This window comes from Pinus tabuliformis, chromosome 4_2 (assembly GCF_031772625.1).
Source record: "Pinus tabuliformis cultivar Carrire ecotype Pingquan chromosome 4_2, CPIR1, whole genome shotgun sequence".
NCBI classification, from domain to species: Eukaryota; Viridiplantae; Streptophyta; class Pinopsida; order Pinales; family Pinaceae; genus Pinus; species Pinus tabuliformis.
Window position 1 is genome coordinate 676,353,172 of NC_142304.1, and position 15,801 is coordinate 676,368,972.

At 35.6% G+C, this 15,801-nt stretch overlaps 1 protein-coding gene across 2 annotated transcripts; it reads right to left on the reverse strand.

The window, feature by feature from the left end:
- Positions 1-1,947: 1,947 nt before the first annotated feature.
- On the reverse strand, positions 1,948-14,815 carry LOC149171240 (uncharacterized). 2 transcript variants are annotated; one of them, XM_089427458.1, is made up of 3 exons: positions 14,656-14,815; positions 2,479-2,571; positions 1,948-2,306 (listed from the first exon to the last, which is right to left on the reverse strand). In XM_089427458.1, exons 1-3 carry the CDS (start codon positions 14,692-14,694, stop codon positions 2,109-2,111), a joined length of 330 nt encoding a protein of 109 aa, XP_089283584.1. In that variant the 5' UTR covers positions 14,695-14,815; the 3' UTR covers positions 1,948-2,108. The 2 variants fall into 2 exon arrangements, with proteins under 2 accessions (XP_089283584.1, XP_089283583.1); XM_089427457.1 differs by lacking the exon at positions 14,656-14,815 and adding an exon at positions 2,665-2,946.
- Positions 14,816-15,801: the final 986 nt, after the last annotated feature.

Genomic DNA, 15,801 nt, shown 5'->3' on the forward strand with positions numbered 1-15,801 from the left:
TCACAAAACACTCAAATAATTATATGATTATGGCTAGGATAAGACTAATCCTATGAATACATCAACCTATTAAATTCCTTTCTTGTATGGTAAGTCATACATATCATCACTACAACAAAACCAGCGATTTGCGCCAGATTTAGCGCCAGATTTTAGTGCATTTTTTTTGTAATTGTGATTAGCAACCTGGCGCTAAATCTGGCTCTATTGTACAATTTTTAAAGCGTCCTTTTTTGCACTTGATTTTGCATCCTTTTTCACGCTAGATTTTGCATCATTTTTTACACCAAACTATGCATCATTTTTTGCGTCAAATTTTGAACCAAGATTTGCATCTTATTTTATGACAGGTTTTGCTTCTAGTTTTGTGTCATTTTTTGCATCTATTTTTCATTCTCTTTTGCTTCCTATTTTGTGTCATTCTTTGCTTCCATTTTTGCACCATCATTTGCATCAAGTTTACACTGTATTTTGAATCCAATTTAACGTCTTTTTATGCATCCATTTTGTGTCAGTTTTTGCATCTAGTCTTACGCCAGGTTTTGTATCTAGTCTTACACTAGTTTTTGCTTCTATTTTTGCACCAACTTTGGTGCCTATCTTTGCACCATGTGTTGAATTTGATTTAGCACCAAATTTTGCATCCATTCTTGTGCCCATTTTTGCATCTTTTTTTGGACCATTTTTTACATCCACATTTACGTTTGATTTGTCTCCATTTTTCCCATCTCATTTTGCACCATATTTTGCGCCATTTGTTTCATCCAATTTTGCATCATTTTTAACACCATCTCTTGCATCTAATGTTACATCATTTTGAGCATCCAAATTTGCATTTATATTTGCATCTTATGTTGAGTCATGTGTTGTGTCCACCTTTGCATCTTATTTTGTGTCTAATGGTACATTCATTTTAGAGCCATTTTTTACATCTACTTTTGTATTTGTTTTTGCACCAAGTTTTGCATCCAATTTTAAGCTATTTTATGCCCCTTTTTGCACCATTTTTTTGTGTCTACTTGTGTCCAATGTTGCACCATTATTTACACCGACTTTTTCATCCAATTTTTCATTTTTTTGGTGTCTAGTTTTACATCATTTTCACCATCCAAATTTGCATCTTTTTTTTCCTCATTTTGTGTCCACATTTGCATATAATTTTGTGTCTGAGTTTGAGCCTAAATTTGCATGTGATTAGGAATCATTTTTTACATCCAATATGGCATCCTTGGTTTCACCTTTTTTCAGCCCCATTTTGCATCTTGTTTTATGTCTTTTCTTACATCTTTTTTTTTCCTTTTTTGCACCCAAGTTTGCATCCCAAATTTACACCATTATTTGCATCATCATTTGACATATTAATTTGTAACGTTTTTTGCTTCTTTTTAATGCTCAACTTTGCATCTTATTTTACATCTAGTTGTTGTCTTTTTTTGCATCTAATTTGGTGCCCATTTATGTGTCCTTGTTTTTGCGCAATTTGATATCCTTTTGTATGCCATGTTTTGTTCCCTTCTTTGTGTCAACTATTGCACAATTTTTCACTTCTAATTTAAAACACTTTGTATGTCAATTGCTTGCATTTTGTATTAATTCCTAGTTTAACATCCAATTTTACTTTCAATTTTGCATCCATGGTTACATCCACATTTGACTTCTTATATAGAGTATATTTTTCTTTACATATATGACCCCCTTTATAGATTCATAGTGAAATATATGATAGTTTCTAAATATCATTAAAGCAGATATCACAATTCAAAATCATTTGTAAAGAAATTTAAGAGAAATTGACAACATCCATCCAAAAAAATAACAATGTGTCATTAACAATTTTCAAAACATGTATAAAATAGCAACATAATTCTAATAAAATCAGTATTATTTTTAATGAAAACAAGTAAAATTCAAATATGATTAACAAATCAAAATATTTCATGAATATCGTTATTCTACGATAAATTAACAACTTACATAAATCAAACTCATCGTATGATTACAAAATCAAAATGTCTCATTGATATAGGGTAAATTCACAACACCCATCTAAACATAACAATGTCATTCTACACAATAATTTCTTCATAAAAAACAATGCATATGCATGCCTAGCTACCACCACCAAGATCATCCTCATGATCATCTTGACCATCCTCATTACTCTGATCCACATCATCACCAACACCGCAACTATCATCATCATCTCCTCCTTCACCACCATCATCCTCATCCTCATCCTCATCATCTCCTGATATATGTTGAACATAATTTGGATCATCGTCTTGGCAATCATTACCTATAGCATTCTGACAAAAAAAATCAATATTACATGTTAGTATTAATTACATAACACAACACATGTTTTTGTTATACAATGTTAACCATAAAATGAGGTAAGATATAATATCTAATAGTACTAAAAAATAAAATGAAAATATGGTTTAAAAGTATATTGGAAATCCAACTAAGATTACATACCATAGAGTCCATCCAAACAACAAATTCAACCCATCTCTTTTGCTGCAGCACCTCCTTTTCCAAATGATTTGGAGGTCTTCCATATTTTAGTTCCTATCAATCAGTAAATAGGGAGAAATTAGATAACAATGACTTTCTTCTAGTACAAAATTTATTAAAAAAATATCACATGTTTCATATACTTACAAAGGTTTTTATCAGTGCTTTTAAACCTTTCTGGCCACTACGATGAGTGACTTTTGTCTTTGTTAACCTCGCCTTGGATGCCTTGTCCTTAAACATAAACCAATTCAATTTATTTTCACACAAATACTTATAAGTATTAATACATTCTAAATAATGTTTAATGAAAAATTCAATACCTGAATTTTTATTTCATATATCTTATTTATAACATTTTAATGATTACAATAATACTCTTGTTACCAGATATTGTCAGAAGAAATCTTACAAGACCGCTACCTAAGAACATTGGATAGTTGAATGCATTAGTTAACATGTTTGAAGAATTCTATCTTCAAATCTAGATCCATATCATGTGATTCCCGTATGTGATATAAATTGTCTTGAAGGTACCTTCATCATTCGACACAAAGCTATTCAGCACAATCGTTAACAAAAAACATCACAACTGCACACTATGAACGGTGCATCAAAATTGGCATTCACACGTCTAAGGTATTTTTGGCATATCTGGTGTGGGTATAAAAGGTTTCCATTAAATGTCGTAAGCCTTTTTAACTATTATAAATAAACCACTAAAGTAAAACAAACAAATCAGTTATAAGAACTGAAAAGAAAGCTTGAAAAAAAATTAACATTTTCTAAAAGGCAAACACTAGAACACACTTCCAATTACTTTTCCTAAAATACTTCTTCAACCTGGCATCAAATTTGAAGGGCATGGTCATATTTCAATATGAAGTCATACTATATTTTCAACCCTTCTATGTTGGCAAGTTAAAAATAATGTTCCACCAAGACTCCGGGATAGGGAGATGCATCTCTGGGGTGATGCACAGGGGGGGCGTGTGAGAGTACCCTCAAATTTTAGGTAAAATTAGGGGGCAGGGGGATATGGGGGTATATAATTTTTTTAATATATATATATATATATTTTCAATAATGAAAGCATAAATACATTGATCCGTACATGATTGAATTAAATAATGAAATACACTGATCCATATTCATCATTCATTATTCAACATTCTAGAATCTAAATTGATTTAAAAATTAAATTCATCATTCATCATTCTAGATTCTAAATTGATTTAAAATTTAAATTCGTGATTCTAGAATCTAATTAGTACTAACCAAAATAGACTATAGTAGATACTTAAGCCTGAAGATTGGAATAGTAAATTGATATAACTCAAACTCAAAAAAAGTAAAGAGTGAAAGTCAAAGAATCAGTCTAAGGTCATCCATATCTAAAGTCAAGACTCGAAAGTTAAAACTGATGATTAAAAATGGCCAATGAGCATTTTAGGAGTGCCATGGAGGAGGAGGTGCAACAGTTAACTGGTAAGTCAAATAGTGCTACGCAGCAAGCTGAGTAGACATAAGCTTGGTAACTCGAATGAGTGAGTTAGAGATTGCAAATTAGTTTAGGTTTTGATATTTGTTATGTGTTGTTATTTTTAATTTTAATTTTTTTATGGTTGTTTTATAATTTTTTTTAATTTCTATATTACAACAGTTACTAGAAAAAAAATTAAGCAGAACATGGGAAGGGGCAGAATTTAAAAACTATTCTAATCCATCAAAACAATCTGCTGCTCAATCTAATATTATCGAGTTAATCCTAATCATCAATTTTAGCATCTAATGCTTATCACTATGTAGCAAAGTTGCCAGACTTGGTTGGGCTAGGACTTGGCAAGACTCAACGACTTAGCACAGACCCAGCAAAGAGAAAAAAACTCAAAACATGGTAAATTTTGAGCACAAACCAATCCATATAAGTTATAAAACCACAATCTATGCAGAATTTCAAAAGATTATCTCATAAAATACGATGACACAACATTTGACACTCGATATTTGTATGCAAAATAGTGAACTGAAATTCCACGATCAAATTCACAAATAGTACTCCATTCAGCTACATAACTCATAGTTTCATAACATAATTAGATAATCAAGGTAGACAATGTCTCCAAGTCCAATCTCAAGCCTCATTCATGACTACAAAGATGCCAAGAATAAGCCCTCAAGGAGTTAGCCAAAATCTCTAGATTGAAGCAATAATTGTGGTGCAAACGTATTTGGTGTTTCCATTAGAGATAATGAAACACTAAAGAGACCCTGAGTCTCTTCATTAAGCCTGTAGGATGACATCCCATCCTACAGGCCTACTAGTATAAACTTTAAAAAAAATGCAAGTTGATAAACTAAACAGTAAAACCTGAATGTGTAATTGCCCACTTACCTGAACTTTGAATGCTGAGAGGGTGAGACGACTTTACTCAGTAGCTAGTGATCATTGATGATGCTAAAGCCTCCTTCAATTTCCCTCATAAATGATGATGAACTCAACCCACTCACAGTGACAGCAGACAACACTCTTCTAAGGAAGAAATGGCTCTTAAAAATATATGGAATGATAAAGAATAAGGGGAGAAAATGTCTTTATAAAGACTTCCTGCCCTCTCAAACACTTCATTTCCCTCCTAAAAATCACAAGTGTGGGGTATTTTTGGTCACTGTCATTGGGTCAGCTAAGCCTAGGTCAGACTCCCGAATCTAGCAAGTCTGGCAAGACTCCGCTAAGCCAAAGGGGAGCCTGCCAGGGGAGTCGCTGGGGAATACTTGGTCCAGAGCTGACTTGGCAAGACTCAGCCAGACTCAGGAGACTGGGAAGAGTATGAAGCACTGCTATGTAGTCAAAGGATATATGCATTTTATGGTACTTGTCTACAACTAGATAAGCAAAATTGTTGGGCAATCCAAATAGAAGTCTTCTACATTTGCATAAATCTACAGGACATAACAAAGAGGACTGAACCATCTATCCAAAATGAACCAAGTAAAATACAAAACTTTGAGTCGACTCAGCCAATGCAACAATTTCATTATTTTGTAGATTCTTTTACTTTTACATAAAAAAAACTAGTTTTCATTGTTGTTTTTTTTCCTATGTGGTTCATGAACCCTGGAGATCGGTGACCGCTACATCCCCAAAATATTTGTACCAGGCAGATCCATCTGAAGTGACCACTTACTGCCTGCGCAACCACGGAGCCTAGCCTCGAGAGTGTTGACAGAATCGAACCCATGCCCTCTCAATAACAAAGCTGCTTTATTGACAAGACTCGACCAATTGAGCTAACCCTAGGGGCTTAGTTTGTATTGCTGTTACAGTAAGAAACAAAAATATTTATCACTTTCTTTGATTATATTACCAATTTTTTGCAACCAAAATATTGATGATGGTGCACAAAGCATTTTTTGTAAACTATGAAGTTAAGTTTAGTTGTGCAAAAGTTTGTAAAGAGCCTCTCAGAAGCCAATCCCTACAAGATGGAATCAACCAGGGCATTATCAAACTCATTCCTATGGCAAAAGACCTAGTGCTAAACACCACATGGAGACCCATAACTCTTTTAAACACCTTTTAAAAAATCTTGGCCAAGGCATCTGCCTTGTGCATCAAGCATATTCTTCCAAAGAGCATTCGCCTAGAACAAACAAGGTCTATTTGTGGGCAATATATCCTTGACAATTTCAATGCAGTCTTTAAAGGCATAGAATGTGCCCATCATACTAGCCTCAATGGCTTGTTTGTCAAAATAGACTTTGAGAAAACTTATGACCGGGTGAAGTGGTCCTTCATTCAGCAACAAGTGACAGCAAGGAGGCAATCAATCAGTAGCTCCACTGAAGGTTGAGCTGAGGAAGATAGCTCTTAATTGCCCAAAGCAGAACATGGCCCCCCTCAAAAGGGGTGCTTTTGGGCTTGGTGCTCTCGATTAAATGGTAGTTCCAAACCCTTATATATAATAGAGCCCAATGGAAACATCGCAATTCGCTCATTCCTGAAATCCTAAAAATTGTTATGTCTGATGCATTTTGAGTGGAATCTGAAATTTACTTTCTCCATATGAAATAAATTGAGGTCAGAACCACTCTCAAACATCCTAAGTCAATTAATAGGGCCCTAGGGTTGAATGTTGAGCTTTCCCACTCATAAATTATTGTTTCAAGCAAAATTAAGTGGGAGCACCTAGCCCTTTTTTAGGGGAGTTGCCCAGAAGCACCCCTTTTGGGGAAACACATCCCCACATTAGGGAAACGTTTCCCCCTGCGTCTCCCTGTGTCTCCCTAAAAGGGGGCGTGGGGAAACGTGTCCCTGAGCATCTTCCCATCCTAGGTGTGTGGGAAGCGTGGATACGTGCACCCCACCATAGGGGACACATCCTCATGGAACACTGGTTAAAATAAACTATTGTTTTCTTACAAAAGCAAAAAATGGATCAAAATTTTAACTAGTTCGTATTTTATGTTTAGCACAATTGCAAGTCGTGTGGTAGTACTAAAATAGGATAGATAAACAGCAGTGTTTTTTATAATCACTACATAGTCGAATTCCTATCAATCTTATGTGGAAATGATGTAGCTTGAAGTATCTAAATGCAGTACCAAAGTAGAATTGATACCAATAACCAAACAAGGCAGTGACAGCACAAACAAAATTTGTTGTAGCATCAAACTACAGAACTGTATTATCTAAATTTTTTCCTGGTAGCACTCTCATTTTCGTAAAATGTTTTTAAATCCAATGAACAAAGACTTGCCTGACTCGATAACGAAATTGTGTTCCTTTGACATCAAGGATTTAGAAAAGGATTTAGAAAAGGATTTAGAAAAGAATTTAAAAAGAACCAATCATAGTAGAAGGATCATTACATGATCTAAATACTAAAAAATAATCACCATAAAAGAACACTAAACATTAAAAGTTAAAACTAAATATTGGAGTATCTAAAGAACAGAACCTAATTATTGATAAAAACTAGACATTAAATGAAGGATCGTGCGATCTATGACCCAGTGCTGATAAGAATACAAAATCAACTTCTGCATTCCCCTCATGACCCATCTGGATATGGACTTAAGGAGACCAGAACCAATCTTAATAGATTAATTACAGGATGTAACTGCACAAGCCTAGTACTCCATGAGTCTATCCCCCATCTGCTTATACTAGATATAAACAACACGTTTGTAGAAAGTTAGAAAAGTACATTGTACAATTAGGTTGAACTCAATACAGATTCAATTGGACCTACAACACATTCCAGCCACAAAGCCGGAAAGAGCACAATAAAAATAAAAGCAAACATTGAATCTTATCACTGTTGTGGATTTTGTCCTTAGAATGACATGAGACATTCCAAATATGATGCCCAATCTGATATGTTGGCTCTTCTAGCATGGATGCAAAGAGAAATCAATTACAGTACTTGATCTGTTTTTTATAATATAAGACTATATTTTGCTAAGAAAACAAAGGTATACAAAAAAGCCCACATGCATTACATATCGAATATCATTCCTTCGGGAAATCCCTAAAAGCCAAGTGTATGTGGAGACTAATATCAAAAGAGGACCTCAGGAATCAGATTCACATTTAGAGATATATTGAGCCCAATTCAGCAGAAGACTGGATTGGAAACCCAAACAAGTCAATCAACAATGCATCCATATTATTTAAAGTACTGACTATAACATTCCCTTTAACAGGCAGATTGCTGGCATGGAAGGTTTGCAATGAGGCTAAGGCGAAGATTAGTATAGACCCATGGATAAGAAGTGGAGCTGAGTACAAGCTGCCAAAAGCAGTGATAAACTCTCTTCAATCTAGACCAGGTAGCTGGACCAGGAAACTCCTCCATTTGCCAGCAGGATTGGAATAGCGCTGAACAGAGAGACGACTCAAAGGCCAAGAAAATATTCAATCAAAAGGATTTATAAACAAATCAAAAGTGTGCCATGCCTATATAAAAGACTCTGATGATGAACATGTCTGGTCTAAAATCCAGCCTTGGGGATTTACACTCCAAAGTTAGGATAAGAATCGTGTACCCTGGACAGACCAGAATGCACACTCTCATGGTGGAAGCGCATCTGGATAAGAACCTTTCAAAAGTTCATTATTTACATGCAGTTGGCAATCTTAAATAGATCACCCACATAGGAAGTTCTTAAGAGAAGAAATGGATCAAGTCCAAGAAAATGTATCATGTGTAAAAGAGTTGAAAAGAACATAGACCACTTACTGATATTCTATCCTTAATAAAGGAAATCTGGATGGTTTGACAAGGATAAAGGACTGTGGACAAGGAGGTTATGCTGAAGAGTGCTCTAAAAAGTGGTAGCAAAACTCAGTCCTCAAAGGCCTTCCTCTAATAGTATCATGGGGAATCTAGAAAGATAGAAATGTTGAAATCTTTGAAGACAGGTATATAACTCTTTCAATGCGCCTTCCAAGGTCAGTCAATCTTCTCAAACTTCGAAGCTTTTTCATCAACCCCAACACAGAAAAAGTTGATTCGTGCTCCTATGGACAAATCTGGAACATGGGGATTACTTTGATGGAGCTAGTCAAGGTACCCCCCAAAAAAGGGAAGCCATACGTGTTCTATATCTCAATAACTCTCACTGTATCAGATTTAACACAGATTTAGGTGAGGATCAAATAACTACACCGAGCTTATTTCCCTAACAATACTCTAAAAGCTAGCAGCCCACAGTGGCATTTAAAAAAATACCAGTGTTTGTTGGCTCATTGTTGTTAGATAGTGTACCCCAGATCATCTTCTACTAGGTTGGAGCACACATGGCAGATCTGGGCACCTTATATTACAGCAGCATTACACAAATCCATGCAGCATTAAATTCCAAACAGCGTAATGATCTGTTGGTGAGAATGCAGCAATAAATAAACAGTAGGAGCACATCACAAATTTTACTATTCCAGCAATAAGGGCACACACATGCATGTATGGCCCAGCCATAAAAAGAATAAGATAATTTTATCATTATACTTCAGGTTAAAGATAAAGTGCTAAAGTTAGATGAGTCAGTTCTGTTTTATTTTTCAGTCTTTCTGAATTCATTTTTTATCAGTTAGATAGAGCACAGATCCAGAGATCTAAGTAATATATCTATTTTTATAAACCCTAGGTGTCACTTATAAGAAACAGTGAGAGTATGGATCTGTAATAGGGTTAGTTTCAGTTCTTACACAAAATCCTTTCTAGCAGATTTTTATTCAGCAATATTGGAATAGCAGTAACAGGTGTTTTTGACATTGATCTGTGTGTTCCAATGTATGTATTCCAACTGTGTTTGTAGATTTTAGTGAGATTCAGATTGTAGTTTTGATTAGCCTTTAAATTTAAACAGTGTTAGTTTCCACTAGAAGAAGAATCTGTTTACAATGAGTTAGACAAAACTTCATAATGGTATCAGAGAAAGGTTTGTTGAAACATTCTAAAAATCCTTGAATAGATAGTAGGACTGCTACCTATGAAAGGGAGCTGTCAGGAGGCTCCAGGGATCGGATGCTGTGATCCATGCTTGAGAAAAGTGCAGTGAAGTTTCAAGTTGTCGGGTTCTTTGTTAGGCTGCTGATCTGTCTTAACTTTCGTTTAGGCGATATTCCAATGCAGTAGTATGGCTACAGTCAATCTCAAATACATGGACAGATTGGAAGGTCCCTCTTAACTTCATCCCAGGGAAGTCTCAGGTAACCAGCCTGCATCCATCTTAACTACAGATCTTCCAAGCATTTGGCGGGATCAAATTTCTTTTCACTCTAAAAGAGGTTTGCACCTCAATAGATTTGATCCCTCTCGACACTCGATAGATCTGGAGTTAAGATGGATCTAGAGTGAGAAATTATTCTTACATAAGAATACCATTAGCAAAACCATGGGTTGTCAAAACCACCAACAATAAGTTGACTATTTTACCTCAAGTTTATTTTAATTATTAATTTTATTTTTTATTTTATTTTTTTTAAATTTTATTTCATTTCCATTTTATGCAATTTGACTGAGTCAAAATGTTTACATATCAAGACACGACATTACAACATCTCTTCCATACCAGGCTGGTGAGCGCCTCTAGGCACAAAGATATTGTTGGAGTAGGATTTGTCTAACTTCATTGAGAAACTGGTTGTAGAGCCTCCCAAACCTGTGTAATTAGTAAATCATAAAAAGAAGATGGCCAAGGTCAAGTGAGTCATACTTGAATCTATGAAGGATCATTAGATCCCTCACATCACCAAAAAGACCACAATAAAGTACATGTTTGATGCTCTAGTCACTCTATCAGAGTGAGAACAACAAACAGAAGACATTCCTAAGAAATAAGCTTAATCCCTGCAAATGAGTAAAAGGATATTGTAGTTTCCTACTTAATGAAGATTATTGATCTCCATGATCAGCTTGCAGCAATTGAGAGGAGGTGAAGGGTGAAAAGCTAGTACTCATTGCATTAAATAGGTCCTGTTCTTTTTGGAAACTTTTTGGCTATGACATCTAGGCCAAAAAAAAGTTAAAACTTCCCATTTTGAAGAGGTTATGGAATGACTTCAACTAGAAGGAGCAGAATGTTGTCCCCATCAGTAAGACGAAGAAGGGCAACAAGAAAAGAGGAACTAAGAAGGGTTAAAAAGGGAAGAAAGAGAAGCCAGGTTCTTGTAACCAGGGAAGGAAGGACTTGAGCCACATCAAGTGCTTCAAGTGTCAAATGTTTGGGCACTTCGCTTCCAATGCCATCAAAAGAAGGGGAAGGGAAAGCAACTTGTAAAGAGTACAAAAGCATCAGCTCAAGTGGATGAGCTTTCATCCAATCTCGAGATACACTTCTCAATGGTCTCATGCCTGTCATCTGACATCATGTCTGATGTGGACTGGTATGTGGACAGTGGAGCCTGCAAACATACAACCTCTAACAAGAGTACCTTTAGTAGAACTTGGTGATGATGCCACATATCCAGTTGCAAGAGGGGGATCCATCAAGTGATATCCTTAAGCTTACTAAGTTAATGATGTTTTGTAGGTACCTAGCTTAACTAAAAATCTCTTTCCAATTTCAATGATGATAGATCCTACATATATGGCTAACTTTGAAGGTCAACAAGTCCTCATCCTAAATTGCAAGGGAATCCTATAAGAACTTTAGGGTATGATAGTGACAACATGTGTGAGCTTTGACAAAAGAGACTAGGTCACTTGCACTAGTGAATGTTGCCAATCTTGAAAAACATGGTGTGGGCATTGCCAATCTTCAAGGCTGAGAAGAAAGGAGTGTGCAAAGGTTGTGCACTTGGCCAGCATGTAAAGGATGTTTTCCTGGCAGTAAACATAGGTCAAGAGGGGTTTTTGACCTAATCAACTCAAATCTATGTGGGCCCATCTCTTCAACTTCCTTATCAAGTAACATTTACTATGAATATTTTATTGATGATTCTTCTAGGAAGTCCTAGACTTAATTCACAAAAACCAAAGGAGTTTAATACCTTTTGCATGAAATCAAGAATCAAGAAAATGTTGATAGTTCCCTACAACCCTCAGTAGTTTGGGGCCTTGATTCATGATCTAGTTCTGCTCATGTGTCTCTGTGTATAAACATGTCTCATCATTGTCTATATTTTGAATAGGTATCCTCACAGAATTTTGAAGGATAAGACTGGAGGAATTCAGAAGCCTCAAGTAACACATCTTTGAGTTTTTCAGATGTCTTATCTACATTCATATTCCAGATGGGAAAAGGACCAAGTTGGAACCTTCTAGTTTGAAGGGCATTTTTGTAGGTTAGAGTGAAACCTCAAAAGCTTATAGAATATACATTCCATCTCAACATAAAGTAGTTGTGAGTAGAGATACCAAGTTTGAAGAAAATGCATGGTCCTCTAAGTCTCAAGAACCTCCAATAGTGACCATGGAGGCAGAAGAGCTTGGTATCCCAAAAACAGATCTGCAGAAATCAAAAAGATCATGAAACGCACACTTAGATCAGCAAGCTTTTGGAAGTGCAAGGGGTGCCTCTTTACCTTCAAGTTCAGCTAGAAAGCCTAGATGGCTAATCTAGACATTAAAAGAGGCAACAGAGTAAGTTGGTGCTCCAACTACTTCCCTTCAAATAACCCACCCTCCTAAAAAGTTCCCTAGTTATGTTGCACTAATATCTTTCATTATTGAAACAAAACCTTCTAGCAACGGCAGTAAGGAAGCAAGTACTGCAAAATGCCATGATGGAGGAATACATCTCCTCCTAAAGAATAATGGGTAGGAGATAGTGCCTAGACTAGTGGAGAAGTCAGTATTTGACTCTAGTTTTTCTTACAACAATCATGCATGGTTAAGCATGCACCAGATAGCAGCATATAAAACTGCAAAGCTCGGTTTGTGGCTGGATGGTTCTCCCATTAAAAAGGAGTTGACTATGAGGAGACTTTTGCTCTTGTTACTAAATATACCTCTATCAGATTTACTATGTCTTTCACAACAATCTTCCATTGGATTTTATATCAAATTTATGTAAAGACAACATTTCTTAATAGGTTGATTAAGGAGTTATATGAATAAACCAACCAAGAGGCTTTTAGGTGAATAGGCTTGAGACCCATGTTTACAAGTTGAAGTAGGCCCTTTATGAGTTGAAACAGGCACCATTTGCATGGCACTCCAAGATCGATGAGTAACTTTCAGATTTGGGTTTCACTGAGACAGATGCAGATTCTAATTTTTACAATTTGGTAGATCATTCTAATCTGCTTGTTTTAGTCCCATATGTAGACAATCTTACACTCACAGGAAGTTAAAAGGAATCCACAAACTGGTGCAGGGCAAAATTGGCAAGAGAATTTGTCATGACTTGAAGCACTACTTGTTGGCTCTAGGGGTGTAGCAAAGTGCAGGTGAAGTGTTCCTTGGACAGAAAAAGTATGTAATTGAAATTCTTAGAAGATTTCAAATGATGGACTGCAAACCCATGGCTACTCCAGTGTATGCAATTGAAATTCTGATGAGATTTCAAATGATGTACTGCAAACCCATGGCTACTCCCCTGTGGTAGTAAATCCATTGTACTTTTCTGATTCTAATTCAAATTTGATGAACATCTGTATACAGGGAATTGATAGGTTTCCTCATGTACTTAGTTAACACAAAGCCTAACATTTGTTTTGCAGTCAACACTTTCAGTACATGGTGCAGCCTAGGCAAGTTCATCAGGTTGCCACAAAACACAAGTTCTAATACTTGGAAGGGGGCAGTGCATTTTGCACTGAGATATGTTAGTGATGCAACTTTTTATTCAATGATAATGGAATAGCATTAACAGGGGTTCTCGACAGTGATCTACATGTTCTGTGCATGTTTTCTAACTGTGTCCCTTTATAGGCTCAAACGACATTCAGATTACAGTTTCGATTAGCCTTTAAATTCAGACTGTGCTACTTTCCTGTAGGAGAAGAATTTGTTAAACAAGTGTTACTAAATTCATCAGTTGTTAGTAATTAATTGGATGAATGGCAGTAGTAGAAGATGAAATCAAACGTTCTGTCCGTTTTTATTTCAGAGTGCTTTGAACATGTCTACAAAGAATTAAATGGTGAAGCAGACACCTTGAGGAAGGAAGGACTACAGTTGGCTGAGGGTTCAAGGTTATGAAGTGAAATCAAGGATTGTCATATCTTACACAAACATATTTCTGCATCCTCGAATGGGGATTCTTATGACAGTCAGTATTCTGAAGATGATCCAAGTGCCTCAAAAGAAGAATTCTAAATTTTAGAGAAGTTACAGGACCCTTCAATCAATATCAATGCCTTCTTCAGGCTTAGCAAAGAATGTATATTTTTGTTCTGATATTTCTCGAAGCTTAAATCATTTACAAAATGTATCTCTTTATACTCGGATGAAATAAAAGATTAGAAAAATTGAGGGAAAATATATCAATATCAATCGATATGTAAGCCAATAAATGCGCCAAAAAAAACACAGATTGAAAAAATATGCCTGCTGTGAGTTTGTGAAAGCAAATATAAGTAGCACCTCTTCTGGAAAATGTGAAGCGGAAATACAAAACAAAAAAGACATCGTGATAAGAGAATATGGGTTGAGAGGGACAAAAGAAATCAAGGCCTAGACTCACCTCTATCCGATTGCATATGAGGATCTGAACCAGCCGCATCGGTTATCCAAAAATGCACCTTTGTCCGTGCACCGATCAAGTCAATCCGCCACCTGGAAAGAAAAATAGCACAATGCAAATATTTGCAAATGCGTCTACCTGAAAAGGGGGCGTGGCATAAGAGGCCCTCCTGAAACCCCTCGGAGAAGGATATATCTGCGGACCTGAAACCCTACATCCGATATAACAACCCATTTTAAGATATAAATGTTTTAAAAAGTTAAAGAGCATTGTCGTCGACCCTGAAACCCTACATTGTATATAGAACTAGCATTTGCACAAACCGGTGCAACGTCATAGAAGTAGTGGGATATGGAAGTAGGTTTGTGCAACGTCAAAGAAGTAGTGGGATATGGAAGTAAGTAAAAGTAATATTTTAGTAAAATGTTAAATATGTGTTGTATGAATTAATAATTTTATTATATAATTAATAAAAGAATTAATAGAGAAGGGTTATTATTTTAAAATTTAGGATATAATTATAAAAAAAAATTGAGAGGAAATATTAGTTTTAAGATAAAAAAAAAATTAATTAAAAAGAGCGATAAATTTTAGGTTTAATTCTAAAGCCTCAGTGCGAAAGGATTACATTAGAACATCCTAAAAAGTCTTTTAAGAAAAATGGCGATTAAAACCTTTTCCAAATAAATTTTAAAGGTTTAAAGCATAAATATAATAAACGCCGGCATATATATGTAAATAGTAATAAAGAGGTCGACCCCATAAAACTACCACGTTGCATATTTGGATCTCGCGAGTGGCGTTTTTGTTTTATTGTCCATGACCAAACTTTCGAAGCCTCTAACTTGCGACTTTATTTACACCATATCCATTCAATTTAATTATTTACACCATAACCATTGCAACTTTTAATGTCCATGACCAGGCACACGTCTTTAAAACTTGTGATATGAAAGGTGTGACATGGCAACTGTGATATTATATTAAGGTGTGCTATGATGGAGCAGTCGAGTCTGCAACACGTATTGCAATCGGAGGTTTCAAAGTGACAAGGCTTCAAAAGTTGAGATATGGCGGATGCGATATTAATGGCCAAATGTGGAGAATTAATGGTTTTCGATAGAATAAACACATTCATTATTACTA

Coding starts and splice junctions, on each gene's coding strand:
- LOC149171240 (XM_089427457.1), bottom strand. CDS start 2,760: ATGTTTAAGGACAAGGCATCCAAGGCGAGGTTAACAAAGACAAAAGTC. Junction 2,572..2,664: donor AAGCACTGATAAAAACCTTT/GTAAGTATATGA, acceptor ACTGATTGATAG/GAACTAAAATATGGAAGACC. Junction 2,307..2,478: donor TTGTTTGGATGGACTCTATG/GTATGTAATCTT, acceptor TTTTTTTGTCAG/AATGCTATAGGTAATGATTG.